We start from the raw sequence: 14,408 nt of genomic DNA on the forward strand, positions 1-14,408 counted from the left end.
TGTTCTCTTTCCCTGTTTCTTTTCCATCCCTTTCTCTCCCACATCCTGGGCTTTTTAGTCTGACTGAAGAGATTTAAAATACCACCGTGGATGAGGCCAATGTATCCTATTACTTTCTCCAAAGGGGGTACATACTCACAAAACTATTAGTCTATTTTATTTCTTGATAGGCCTTTACCTAAAGATTGATGCCATCATTACACCTATCAGGCCACATTATTCATGAGTGAAAACGGGCAAAGAAATCAGAGAAGCGACTCCATTACGCTGTGCTGGAGATCTTAAAAGCTAGTACAAAATGCAAGATGGGCTTTGACGCTGCCTGAATAATGCAAAGCTTCTTTTAAATGAAACCTTGATACCAAAGGGAAGAAATGTTATCCCTAGGCTTAATTTCCAGGAAGGCAAAATATGCCTCTCAGGGGTCCTTCCAATTAAATGACACAAAGCGTATTTCATATGTCTCTGAGATTTCATTTGTCAAAAAACAGGTAAATAAACACACAGTGCCCGAGAAAAGCTTCGAAACATTAATTGTCAGTTGTTAGACTGGATTAGGAAATGCCACTTCCTGCAAAGGGAGCACCTACATCTTAATTCTAACGTGCGGAATTTCTTGTATTGATTTCTTTCTCTTAAAATAAACTGCAATACCCTTTGCTCAGCGTAAGGTGCATCGGGCTTCAATACGTCCATCAGCCACATAACAAGAAAAGCAACCTACTTCCTTCTAAGAGTCCAAGAAATATAAAGCAGCTTAGACAATGACTGAAATATGAAACCACATCAACAAAAAAGTGGAGGAGATCCAAGGATAGGTGAAGGCACAGAAGGCTAGAGAATAAAATGTGCTACCAGTGCAGCTTCACCCACGCAGCTGCAGTGCTGCATCTGTCATGCTGGCCTAAAAGGCTGAATGAAATCGGCTTTTTTTTTTAGAAGCTGCTACAGATTATTGCCTTTTGGACCATAACCGTAGCAAGACAAGTGTCAGTGAGAGACCTTAGCTAGGATGATGTTCCTTCTCAAGTCGCAAAAGGTCCTGAGAAGTTGCTGCCAGCACGAGTTCTACCTTCTGGGAGCAGAAGGTGCACAGCCCTTCGAAGCACATATCTAGAAAATGTTTTCAAGTGTCAGCATCCCAGAACTGTGCTGGTACCACACAAATTGGAGACTTGGTGATGGGCACATGAAAAGTCTCTGGTCGAAGTTATCCTTTATCGTGCTTAAGAACCCCACCTCTTCCTAGGAGTGATCTCAGGGTAGCTGCCCTACACAAAACACAGTGTACTGTCATCCCATCTTTGAGAGGCGGGATTTACTAAAGAGGAAAAACTCCCCTTCACCTCCTCCTCACAAGCATACTGCTGCCTGGTACTCATTACACTTATTAATCGTATTGTAACAGCGGGCTAGGTCCCAGTAGCCTCAGCATGTGCTCAGGACAGCACAGCACTGTCTGCCTCAGAGAAATCACAGTCTGAAAGCAGACACAGGTTCCAGGCGGCAAGAGCGAGTGCTCCCAGCCAGCTGGCAGAGTTATCAGCTGGGACACCCCCAGCTCCCGCTGCGGTGTCCTGCCAGCTGGGCGAAGCTTCTCTACTAAATAGGAACCATTTCCTGGAACACCTCGCAAGGATCCGGGTGGTCCTTTGCAGCTACTGGAGGCACCTGTAGGGACTACTCACTTTTGCAGGCACCGTTCTCCGCATAGTATCCCACGGGACAGTCAGGAATGCAGCGATCCCCCAGGAGCAAGTGACGGGCATTCTGGCACTTCAGACAGACGCTGCCGGTGTCCCGCAGGTTGGCCACACACTGACGGCACAAAGGGTGGCAGTCTAAAAGAAGCAGGGAATAACAGATACTGCAATCACAGATGGACAAAGCAGAACTGCTAAGGGGAAACATGCTGCTGGGAGCTCAAGGAAGACGCTAGGGATGTAACTTTCAGAGCCCCTTTCTGCTCTCTGGCGTACAAGGGCTGGGATCAGGTGCTAAACACTGCACTTCCAGATGTCCTCAAGAAAGACGACCAGGAATTACCACATTCAAGGAGCATTCCTTTCCTCTGGCCCTCATCCCATTCCTGTGCTCTTTCTGAGCATCACAACGTTTTCACTTTTACTCAGAAACCACGTTCTCCGCACCTCTCCTGCCCCATTCAAGCAACCCCTTTCCCATCCTAAGTGAGCTTGGGCAAGCTACGTACAAATGCAGTTCAAAGCTCTTTGCCTTCCCCAAACCCTTCTCTGATTTTAGGTGCTTCTACCTACAGGTTTATCTTTAACAAACTACGCTGGCAGCTTTAGGCGTTCACCTCCCTCTGCTCCTACCACTGAAGAATAAAGAGCACAACCTGTACAGCTGTGTGACCTTCTCCCATAGTTCTTACCGTTCTGATTTTCCCACACAAACGAGACATCCGTACCCTGACGGGGCCACTGCACACCTCAAAGCCAAGCCAAGAGCGGCATTTAGAGTTGCATGAGAGAGCCTCAGAACCTTTTCCTTTTTTCATTTTTCCCCAGCAGCACACAAGATCGCGTCTCCTGACCTCAGCCTGAACTTAGGCGCTTCAAAAAGTTTTACAACAAGCCTTTTGTATGCACAACAGTGCAGGGTAAGGTAACCTGGAAGCCAAATTAATCCTCATTATGGTAATTCAGAAAATTATAAAGGAAATGACGACTGTCGTGAAAGAAATGCGATAATGAGGCTTGATTTCAGTACCTGGCCTCTCGTCAGATTTCTGCTGAAGGTTCAATTTCCTGTCTTTTGTCTCTCATGACAGCATTACTTCAGATTGTCAGGCAATCTAATTTTACAAGCTGAAGACAGGCTCACAGAGAAGCCTGGGGGAATTCTGCATACCTGCAAGAACATAATAGCGACTGGAGTCTAACCCTAGCCCGACTTCTCCTGTACGATACACATAGATGATTCTTACTGAACACGGGTGGAAAAGCACAGACACAGCTCAGAAATGAATGCAATTCTGACTGCTTCCAGGGATTCAAGGTCCTTAAAGCAGCTGCCTCTTTCTCCTCCTGACTTTACAGGGTGTATCATCCATCTAGTTTCTGCCCCACACTCTCAATCTTGCAGATGGGAAATTAACAGCCAGAGGGGAGGCAGAGGTGAGCAAGAAGGAACATTATGCTTAAGATAGCGACCCTGTAGGTTTGCAATCCGTCACTGTCAGATTAGTGGTATGAAAAGAAAAGCAGCGCGTGAGGCGATGCTCCTAAACTCGGTGACAAACCTCAAAACCTCCTTAGAGGGGTTACAGCTTCCAGAGGTTATCGTACTGCAGCTTCCAACTGCACAGGAGAGGAACTCAATACCCAAGGCATCATCCCATAAATCTTCAGAGCCGAAGATCCCAAACCTGCACTGACATCAGAGCGGAAAGACCTGACATCTACCTGCAGCCTCAGTGAAGCCAGAAAGGATCACACACAGCTCACCATAGACAGCAAGGAGTTAAATATCATCCCAAAGGCCCTGAGCACCATATGTAATTTGCATGCACAAGGCTGGAGGTACAGGGAAGAGTTTTATGCACGAATATTCAATAAAATTAACATAAGTCCAAGTGGTTTCTCATGCTTCCATGTTTACCTGGCAATATGTCTACTCCCCTTATTGTTAAAATAATATTCCTCCAGTTTAATATCTTTCTGGAGCCACTGGTCCTTAACAGAGAGTTTGGCTAGATGAAATAAGTAACAAGAGCCAGCAACAGTTTTTCAGGGACCAAGAACAAAAGAGACGCTTGTGTACGGTCAATAGGTTCCCTAAACAGAGCATAAAAATGAGACAGAACAAAACTAAGGGTGCCCAAATAACCATTATCTACTACAAATAACTAGACTCTCCCAAACGAACGTTTAAAAAGCTAAGTATCTACAAAACTAGGTGTTGTTGCAGTACAGTTTTCTCTTTACAGCCTCTATGTTTGCTCCTATGTATTGAAAGAGTTCTTTTTCTCAGCTGCTCTTTTAGGATAAATCAGCCCCATCACTCGCTTGTTCCTTTGCAAGTCTGGAGATCCAAGAGCACACACCACCAAATAAAAAACCAGAACTGACGCTCATGGTGAATTTGAGGGACACTGGGGACATGGTGAGAGAGTAAAGGAAGAACTAAGTGCTTTGTTTTGGAAAAGATTATTTAAATTTTTCACAGCAGGCTCCCTTTGAAGCGAGGACTAACAGCAGCAGAGTGTTTTCTTTATGCTTCTCAATAATACTGCGCAGCCGTATTTGTTTCCTGCTTCTGCCTTCTCCCTGTCACTCCTCACTCCAGCCCAGCCAGCAGGCAAGTTACTGCCTGGGGGCTTTGGGCTTTCCGAGCCTTCGCGTCCCATGTTCGTTGCAGGTCAGTGCAACACGGTTACTTAATTCCCTTAGACTTCTTCCAGTATCCAAACTGGATTTTTCAGGGCAGCATGTCACCACCCTGCTCGTAGTCCCAGCGCTCCCCTACTCATCTTTTTGAGGCTACGGACTTGCCTCCCACTGTGCAAACAGAACTTTGTCCTGCTACCCTTTCAACTGGCTCTAATTTCCTCCTTGTCGATTAAAAGAAAAAACAAACCCCAAACCAAACAACTTACCTATCACTGATCTTCCTATAAAGCAACATTCATTGTAAAGTATAATATAATTAGTTACAGAGATTTCAACTTCCAGAGTTACTGTATTTCTACCCCCGCCTTTATCTTTCTCTTAGCAAGGAAAACAAAGAAAATAGCGCCCTTCATATATGGAAAGTACCCATTATATACCGTACCCTTGCCTGTCAAGACAGAGAAGGCTGTTTGGGGAGACAAAATCATCTCTGAAGTGTTTGTGAATGCTCATAAAGGAAACCAGGGGCATTTCTACCTCTCAGTTCCACCAACTGCTAAGCAATCAACCACTCGTACTGTTTAAATATACCTCCCCTCTTAAGGGCTCTTAAAAAAAAATTTCCTGATGCAAGCTTCGTACTCTAAGGTAAGGTATGAGGTTTACAACAGAGTACTACTTTATATCAGCACTTACAACACCATGCAATTTACAGGCCTGTCAGCATGCAAATGTTCTCTAGCACCTTATAGTAAATCCAGAAAGAAAATCAGGATGGTTGATTCAGGAGGAGACCTAGCACTGACCAGGATTTTGGGTTTGATTTGGGTGTTGGAAAGGTATTTTTCCTCTCCTTTGAAAGACCTAAAAAGGAATTTGTCACACAAACAAGCGAGGTGAACTCCTGGTGAAATGCAACCACGTTTGCAGGGATCTGCCTTCACCTTCTGAAAAGGGTGGGAGCTTCTGTAGGCAGCGTAAGGTGGGAAATCCAGCTGGATGGTGCCTAGCACAAATAAGCCCAGACCAAAGTAGCGATATGATCTTCTGTTTTCCTCCCCTGACAGCTCAGCTGTTAATTTCTGTAGGAGGCTGCACGCCAGTGACCAAGAGGAGCAAACCCCCCACTTTCCCTCTTGCTCTGCTCAGAGAAACTCCAGCTCTTTGTGATGATATCAATGTCTCTCTAAGAGTATGGTTACAGCTCATTAATTTTTCAAGGAGCTGAACGTATTTCTTGTTGTCAGAGTGTCCCTTCTGGAATTTTAAGAGCAAGGCAGAAAGGCTTGTTACAGGCATCCTCCTGAGTGAGCTCTTCTGGGTTATCTTTGAACAGTTCTGCAATTGTACACAGCCCAAGAAAGCAAGGGCCTGAGCAGCTGAACGTGGGGACTGGGAGCTCCCTTTCAAGGAAGATGGAGTTGGAAGTTAAGATAGGACCTTGGGGGATACTGTATCAGTGGGTGTTTTGATTTTCATTTCATACCAGCGGCCCTTGCTACTGATGCTGGTAGGTAGTCCTTTGCATCCTTTTACGCCTCAGCCGAGCATCCAGTAGAGCTCAGTCTGCCAACTCCTTTCTTCGGCCACTGCACCGTCCCTCTGCATTTCTCTAACTGCCCTTCCACTGAGTCAGGAAAAGATCAATGAGGAAGCCTCGAGACAGACACAGATTTATCCAAATCAGAAAAGTAAGAGCAGGACAACAGCTTTAGCGATGGTGCTATTTTTTAGACTGGTGACTGCAACGTTTCCTGAAGCTGAAGTTGCCTCGGATAAGAGGGAGAGAGAAATCAAAGAATGTTTTCAAACTGGGAAAACAAAAAAGACAGAATACCTGAGACTCAGCAGGAGACTGCTAGAGACAAAACCACATTCCTGTCCATACATTTTAGCTATAAAATCTAACTCATAAATTGAGCGTTCTCAAGGAAGACTGACACAAATTTAGTGTGCCCAAACCAGAGCTCAGAAACTCATTGATTTTTCAAATTTGAGGCCATTTTGTCTGTCTTCTTCTTACATTTGAAATGCTTATTTGATAAACGGCTGAAAACAACATCTTTTTTTTCCTATTAACATGGCAAATGTTCCAATCCTCACTCAGGTAACATGTAAAATAACAACACTAATTCACAGGCAATGGTTTCAAGTGACAGTTGCTTTTCTGCATCCTGTATGAAAGATTTTCCCCTGTGGGTCCATAAAGTATGACAGGTGGCTCTAAGGCACAGCAGTCCCTATAAGTCGTAACACAGTTCTGCCTGGAGGGTCAAGAATTAGAGATAAATGGGAAGGTAATTGGAAAAAAATGCATTGGGAAGCAAAGGAAAAAGCTTCGTTAGATTCTGATGGAAATAATATATTACGCAAGTGTCAGGGGTTTTAATGTTCTCTTTTATGGGACAGCTGCTCTTTAACTGGTAATTAATAACTTGCAAGGGCAAATTTAGCATTTCAATCAGTGCTGAATGAGAAGAATGAGTGAAATTTAACAACTTGGATGTGGAGCTCTTTATCTCTAGCAGAACTGGCAACACACACCCTTTGCTTAAACATCAGACGTAAATTTGGCACAAAGAGCAACACGCTTCCGAGATCCGAGACCAAAGCACAACTTCTTTTCGAAGGCAACAAGTAACTACATTCCTCTACAAGGACTTTCAGAACTTCGGTTAGACAAAGAAACATCAGCGCACCTATGCGCAAGAGCACGTGAACGTTAAGGGTTCCTGTGTTACAAGGAGTATCTGTACTGGCCTCTCGAAGGCCACAAGTGTGACACAAGTGAGTCACACAGCAAGACTAAGGTCCGAGCTGGGAGGAGGAGAGGTACCTCCTTAGGCTCTTATTGTGTTGCACCTGGGAAGCTCTCTCCCCTGTTTTGGGGGCACAGATCCAAACACTATTGACGCTCAGCGATGCCAGGCACTGTGAACCAAGCCTTGAAAACATCTGTCTACTTTGAGAAGTCTCCAAACAACAGACCACGTTCGTGACTTACAGGGCTTTGAAATACAGCTTGTTAGTTTGCAAGGAAAGGCTGCATCACCAGACTGCAATTGCTTTGGAGCTCAGAAAGCCAGGCAAGGTTCTTTGCAGGTGATTCATCACTGTCAGTATAGCGATTCTGGAGCTCAAACCTTGCCCTCCACGTTGCCTGAGCGAGCCCATTGTTTCCCACTTCTGCTCCTCATTATCGCCAGGCGCTGTGATGCCTACCTAATCACCTGGGATTTGGGGAGCACACTTATTGCTCCATGACACCTCACCAAACCTACAGGTAACAGTGGTCAAAAAGGGATAATTAAAGCACATAGCATGCAGCAAGCAGCAGAGTAAACCCTCCTCAGAAGGAATCCTGATTTATGATAAACGGTACTAAGTTTTTTCAATGCGATTTACAGCTGGAAGACCATGTTTCCACAGGCCTTTTTTCATAGGGAGCATAATGCAACGTAATGGGAAAACAAGGTGGAAGAAATAAAGCACATACAGCCATGAGGCAGCAGGACATTAATAAGTATCACTGTAGCCCCTGAAATTTTACAGAGACAGCCCGTACACTGAAATGCTGAATTATTTCCATACTGTAATTACTTGACTGTATGAGACATCTTGATTCCCCAACCTGATTTCTTGAATACCTAAGAAGCTGTACAATACTTCTGGGATATTTTCCTCCTCCTCCTCCTCCAGATACTTTGTTTTCCCCCTCTCTTTGTCTCTACAGACAAAACAGTAACTGTTGTTTAAAAGGAAGGTGAAGAAATGGTTCATAAAATTAATCTGTAGAGAGCAAAGAAACAAGTCTTTCATTAAAAAAACCCCAACACATACGTGAACAAAAAGAAGATTCTGTGAAGGGGAATCATATGTATTAAATTGAGAACAATAGCCTCTCAATGGATATATTTATTACGTCTAATGCATTTTTCCCGTTTCTTAGGATTCCTTATCTCATTTGGAACTGTTCAGCCTAGATTAAGACTCACACGCCGTATCTTTTTCTGATAAAGAAAATAATGGCTTGATAAAACTAAGAAATTGTTGGAGAAGTTCCCAGGATATGTATATACAAGTCTGTGTGATATATTAAAAGCAATATTTATTTTTAAACAGATAAATGCAATCAGAGGCGTCTGATGATAAGCTTAAGTGCAGGCACCGAGCACCCACAAAGTATAAGCACTGTATAGAAATCCTATTACCTCCCAAAAATGCACACAGCAATGCTAGCTGTGCCAATTTTTCTTGGGGGCCCCAGAAACTGCTTCTCTGAGTCACAAATATTTCCTTAACTCACTTTACTGAAGCTCTGTGCAGGACCTAAGCAGCTTTCCTGGCTCTGGGCCCCCCAGGCTTGGCTCTACAGTGACAGGCAGTATGCTATAAAGCCCAGACTGGAGCAAGACACAGGCAAGCGCTTGGCCTGGCAAAGGCAAGCACATCGCCACTCGAGGCAGCAGAGCTGCAGCCCATGCTACTCGTTATGGTATTAATAAGTATATGAACGCTCTGATGATTCCCAGACAGGCTGGTCCGTACACATGATGTCAAGTCTTCCCACCAAACCGTGCAGAGGCAAGCCTGGCAAAGGAGAGCCTTGTGTCCCTCCCTCTGCTACCTGCCTTACACAACTTGCAATAACTTCACGCAGCTCTAGTGAAGATACGTATAGCAGGAGTGGCAAGCGGCTTTGCTATATACTACACACAGTGGAGAGTTTCCTCATGGTGTTTTCACCTGCGTGACATTTAACTCATAACAGGCATTTTGATTTCTTCATGGTGTGTGCTCAGGTAGCTGGTTAATGCCACAGAAAGATCGCCACACTGTATGACCCACGCCCTCTCCTCTTACTTACCCACACAATAGCCCACCAGGTTGAGATACTGCTCTTCCTTGCAGCTAGTCCTGCACTTTCCACTAGCTAGAGCTGCGTGGGGATGGCAGGTTAAGCACTCCAAATCAGAAGGGCCACGGCATGTCTTGCAGGATGGATGACAGGCTGGATAAGAAAATCAACGCTCGTTATTATGCTCTTGGTGTAGTCCCCTCCCCAGAAAGCCGGCCCCTATAATAATCATTTACTCCTACAAAACACAGACATAAAATGACCAAATAGCATCAGTGACTGCAGAGCTGTGGTTTGGAAGGCTTACATCCTCATTTTGAATAAACAAGATGAGAAACGAGTTGTCAATTTAAAATGTGATTTGTTCTCTGCATTAATCAAGGTATAGATCTATACAAAATATAAAATATAAAGAGATCAGCCCTTTTATTCCTGCCTCCAGCTTATTCTTGTGCACATAAAAAAAGAGAGTGGCATGCACAGGGGAGATAAATTAAACATCTTGGGATTGTACGAACGTCACGGTGGCATGAGTTTGATATTCACAAGTGGAAAAATCCAGGAATGATTTCTGCACAAAGCCCTCTCAAACTGAAACCTATAAAACCTGAATGCCATGCCCGCTCATTAGCTATTCCGTCTGCTAAAAACACAACAAAAAGATTGCAGGGAAAGTGGTTAATATTGCTCAAAAATATTTCACTCAGACTGCTTTTGTATCCCTCCACCTTTAAAGACACACGCCCTGTTTCCATTATTTCCATGGTCCAGATCTGAGGGAGAGAGAAATACTACAGCTAATGATCTGTAAGAAATTCTTTTAAAGCTCTTCTATGAATAAAAGCACACAACTTCAAAAATGTCCCACCTCAGGACTCCCCCAGGCTACACACAATTGCTCGCTCCCCACATGGCAGCTGGGCGTTTCGCAGCTGCCATGGCATACGGCTCCAGCGTTTAAGATCTAACACATCATGTCCCATCACCTTCTCGGCTTCTCAGAAATCATGCCTATGAATCCAGCCTTCAAAAGGAAGAATCAATTTTCTAGACGCACCTATATTAACTGAGCTTCGCTGTTCAAAAACTGCAGGAGATCTAAGCTGGCAGCATAGAGAAAGATGCCACTTTCCTGACACTGAAATTTCGTTTCTAAGACATTTACAAAAGCCTGAAACTGTGTAATGCAGCATTCAGCAGTTACCTCAGCTCTAAGGTGGCAGTGCACAACCTCAAAATTTGTGAAGCTTTAGAACGGCCTGACAAATAAATGTATTTATAGAGTTCTTCCTTGGATGAATAAATTGAATAAATAGAGCAATGGATTTTAGAAGAGGTTTCTCTCTCTAAACTTGAGGCCTCCTGGGGAAGCGACCGGTAGATTTCTCCTACTGCCAGAACAGATACATGGACACCTGACCCAATGAATCTATGACAAAATACGAGACAACTTTCAGATGACCTTGAAGGGACTAATCAGATTTCTAAGGCCTGCATTTCCTCACCCATTGTACTTAGCAGCTCATAATGAACGGCATACCCCAATGGCCACCATTTTCTACAAGCGGCAAACAGGATTTAATTGTTGCAGTCACTCAGAAGGCCAGTAGTCACAGTCATCTGCTTAGATGAGACCAGACAAGCTGAATGAAGGCCGCTTGCTGCCTGGTGGGCAAGGCTGAGACACAAATCAATAATGCTTCCCCCACTACTGATCAGGCACGTTCATAGATGTAATGGCTTTTCTCCTGTACCCATAGAATTCCTTCCTTTTAAACCCAGCCCTATAGCCAGCAGTGGATTAAAAATAAAGCTAATTCATATGGACAATCATCTAGCCTAATAAAAGCAGCCCATGCTTCAGTGCTGTCCAGTAAAGACCTCTTCTGCCACAGCGTGCCAGCTGAGAACATCATCCAAGCCTGCTGAAATGAAATGCAAAAATATCTTCAGGGAAACAGTCCAGAGGAGCAAAACTGATTACAATTTACGATTCAACGTGTACACCTCTCTCCCATTAGGAGGAGATTCCATTTCTTGAAATTGGACGTATTCTATTTTCCCCTGAAAATACTTAAATAGACTCATATAAATCTGACAGCATCTCTAATTACATTGAGAAATGCACCACAAAACACGCATGCAATGAAATTCAGCAGTATAAGCTGCAGGTGCCCGTGCTATGCACTCACGGTAGCAGCGATCTTCGTGGCTGAACAGCCCCTCTGGGCACTCAGAGGTGCATCTGCCTTCAAGCAGGACGTGGGCAGACAGACAAGCCGTACAGTCCTCAGAAGTGTTCCCCACGCAGCTTGCACAGGAGGAGTGGCACTCTGCAGGGAAGGGAAAAAGAAGACAGAGAGCACCAAATTAGTTCTACCTTATCTTGGTTATTCCTGTCCTAGAGTACGGCTAGATCGCTTTCTCCCCAGTGATGACAGGCAGGTATGTCCTTTACAGGATTCTCTGCTTGTGAAAGGTAGAAAGGGCAGGAGAACAAAGACTGTATAGCACACTTCTTGAAGATAAGGAGCAACCACAGAGAGCTGCGTATTTAATCTTTCTTTGCACCCACACAATTTGGTACTGAAATGGAAAGCTGAGATGCACAACACTGTGTAAAACCATTCTCCTCCCTGTAAGAGCTCTGGGGTTCTGCAAACGTACCAGATTCTGAAATCATCTTTCACTATCACCCTACAGTTACTCCGGGAAGGATTTCCTATCCAGCTTCACTGCATGGTTATCATCAGCCATTCTGGAGCGGTAAGAGCAAACAGACATAGAGGCGGGCTGCCCACCTGACTCTACAGCGAGTGAAGTGAACCCTCATTACAAGGGTGGTTCAGCAAGAATGAAGAGAGTGCAGTTAAAAAGTTAGACTTCCTCACCTTTTCTGGTACTGACCCTAAAACAAGCCATCTTTAAGTCACCTGGTTAAATAAATATATAAACTCTTTAGTTAAAAACTGAGCATTCATTAGAGCAGTGACTCGAGGCCACAGGTTCCACTGTGTGAGTCTCCGCTGAACACACAGAGAGACTTCCTGCCCTCTCGGGAGACAAGACAGACACAGGGCTGGAGAGGAGAAGTGAAGTGAAATGAAATGATTTATACAAGTACACTTAGCTGTCTGCCAGAGAGAGAAGTCAGGGATCACAAGTGCCACATCTTCAGGGCCACCTTTGGCTCAAGTGACTCAAATTGTATCAGAGAGAAATTTCTTACAGTTTCATCAGGGAAATCTCAATCAATCTATTTTTCAATTAGAAAAATACAGAGATATTTCTGTGGTTTGGTGAGAAATGCACAACCACACAGGTAAAACCTTCAAAAGCAGCATTTTAACCTACATATGAACGTGCTGCTGCTCCGCACAGATAGCGTAGGCATGGTAGACTTCTGTTGTGGGTTTAGTTTTTCAAAAAGGTGCATCTACAAACTTTGATGGAGTATTTTACAGGGGTAGCTCAAAGTTTGAAATCTTGAATCTTCACACCCTTCTGCAATAAATCAAACTACTATTCTTCTGCCAGTACTAAGACGGCAGAGCTAATAACATGCCGGCATTCTTACCCAATGACATAATTCAGCACTGTCACCGAACCCTGCTCAGGCCTGTTTGTACAGGTCTGTTCACCCATTTGAGGCAGTGGGATATGGGTTTCTTCACTCAGTTTCTATACAATAACCTGGGCTCAGCCAAGAAAACCCATTACTTGCCAAGGAACGGCCACTGCATGGATTGGAGGCTCTATGCTACTGCCTTCGGGAACCAGTCCAAAGCACTGGATGCTTTATGGTCTGTGTAGGTCATTGTTAAAGACAGAATCATGCCACCAAAAAAATGCCACTTCTTCCTTATTTAAGATCCCCTAAGGCAAAAAAAAAAAGAGCTTGGACAGACTCTTTCCATCGAGTGGAGATGAAGAGATAAAATCAAAACAAATGGATTTTAAATTATGCCCACTTTTAGAAAATGTTTTTTCAACAGGAAGAAACAGCCATCAGTAGCACTGTTGCTATTGCTATTACTGTTACTTAAGCGCTGCAAAGTTACTCTTTCTACGACGGGTCTTTCCACACAGGGAAATCGCTGACATTTCTGAAAGTATCATTCCTTCTTAGGCTTAGGGTGGGCTGTGTTGGCACAACACGTTCAGTTTAACCTCTGAGCCTGCTTCTGTCTGCATTATTTTGAAGATATTGCAACATGTTTGCTGTACAGACATCCACACTAGCTGCCACAAGCTCTGTACAGCCAGACTGGCTTGCTGATCCACCCAGTAAACATTCTTCGCTGAAGTCCACAACAGTTTTCTCTCAAAGTGATGGGAAACCACATATATCCCCAGTGTACACCATGTTAGCCTCTTGTCCAAACTCTAGCCTTCATGGAAATGCTTCCTACTTGGTATTTTCAGGAGCAGTGATGGTATGTGTGCTGCAGGGCATGTATCAGAAGAGCTTTCTCAAAAGAAAAGACTGCTGTGGGATGCCTTGACTTGCTCCAAGGGCTAATAAGGAGACAGCTCTGCTTTTCTGCAAAGGATTTCAGGATTGATCCTGCTTCAAAATAAGTCAGTGGTAAAAATCACTTTCTCACCTTCAGTGAAAAGAAAGCTGAGCTGCGGAGACTTGAACACAGTTGTTTTTAAAAAAAGTACCTGAATTCTTTAGCCAGGAATTACATGTAGAGTATATTTTCCTTCAAAAAAGGAAACTATACTAGTATACGCTATTCTGAAAGGTACCGAGTTTAAACATTTAAACATTTTAAATATTCATGACACTCACAAGGCAAATGCAGGAGCTCAAAGCACACAAGAAATGAACATCATACAAGATCACCCTGAACACCCAAAATCCAGTGCAGCCCTCTGCTGAAGGCTTTGAACAGCTGTTCCCATCCTCTACTCACGTTTGCAGACTCCTGTGCTATCCGTGTAGAACCTGGCTTGGCAGCGAGAGAGGCAAAGGCCATGTACAGCTCCTTCCGTGGGCTGGTGAGGCTGCAGTACGCCCTCTGGCACTCTGCATTGCAGGCAATGGGAGGCCCCCGGACCGACGCAGGTGCGGCAGGATGGGTGGCAACCTGTGCACAGGTCAAGAGAGCAGTCAGAGGTGCAGCTCTGAGGACAGCTTTCTCAGACAAAAGGACAAAGCCCCAGCAACCCAGGCATCTGGTAGGAAA

At 44.3% G+C, this 14,408-nt stretch overlaps 1 protein-coding gene across 2 annotated transcripts in view; it reads right to left on the minus strand.

The window, feature by feature from the left end:
* FRAS1 (Fraser extracellular matrix complex subunit 1) overlaps positions 1-14,408 on the minus strand; it is a 173,103-nt gene that overhangs the window by 67,056 nt on the left and 91,639 nt on the right. For both annotated transcript variants that reach the window (XM_064450662.1, XM_064450661.1), the window contains exons 17-20: positions 14,136-14,309; positions 11,406-11,546; positions 9,223-9,366; positions 1,689-1,841 (exon numbers count right to left, since the gene is read on the minus strand). In XM_064450662.1, coding sequence (XP_064306732.1) covers positions 1,689-1,841; positions 9,223-9,366; positions 11,406-11,546; positions 14,136-14,309 — 612 coding nt within the window. The remainder of the gene's footprint in view (positions 1-1,688; positions 1,842-9,222; positions 9,367-11,405; positions 11,547-14,135; positions 14,310-14,408) is intronic.

This window comes from Phalacrocorax carbo, chromosome 4 (genome assembly GCF_963921805.1).
Source record: "Phalacrocorax carbo chromosome 4, bPhaCar2.1, whole genome shotgun sequence".
Lineage (NCBI taxonomy): Eukaryota > Metazoa > Chordata > Aves > Suliformes > Phalacrocoracidae > Phalacrocorax > Phalacrocorax carbo.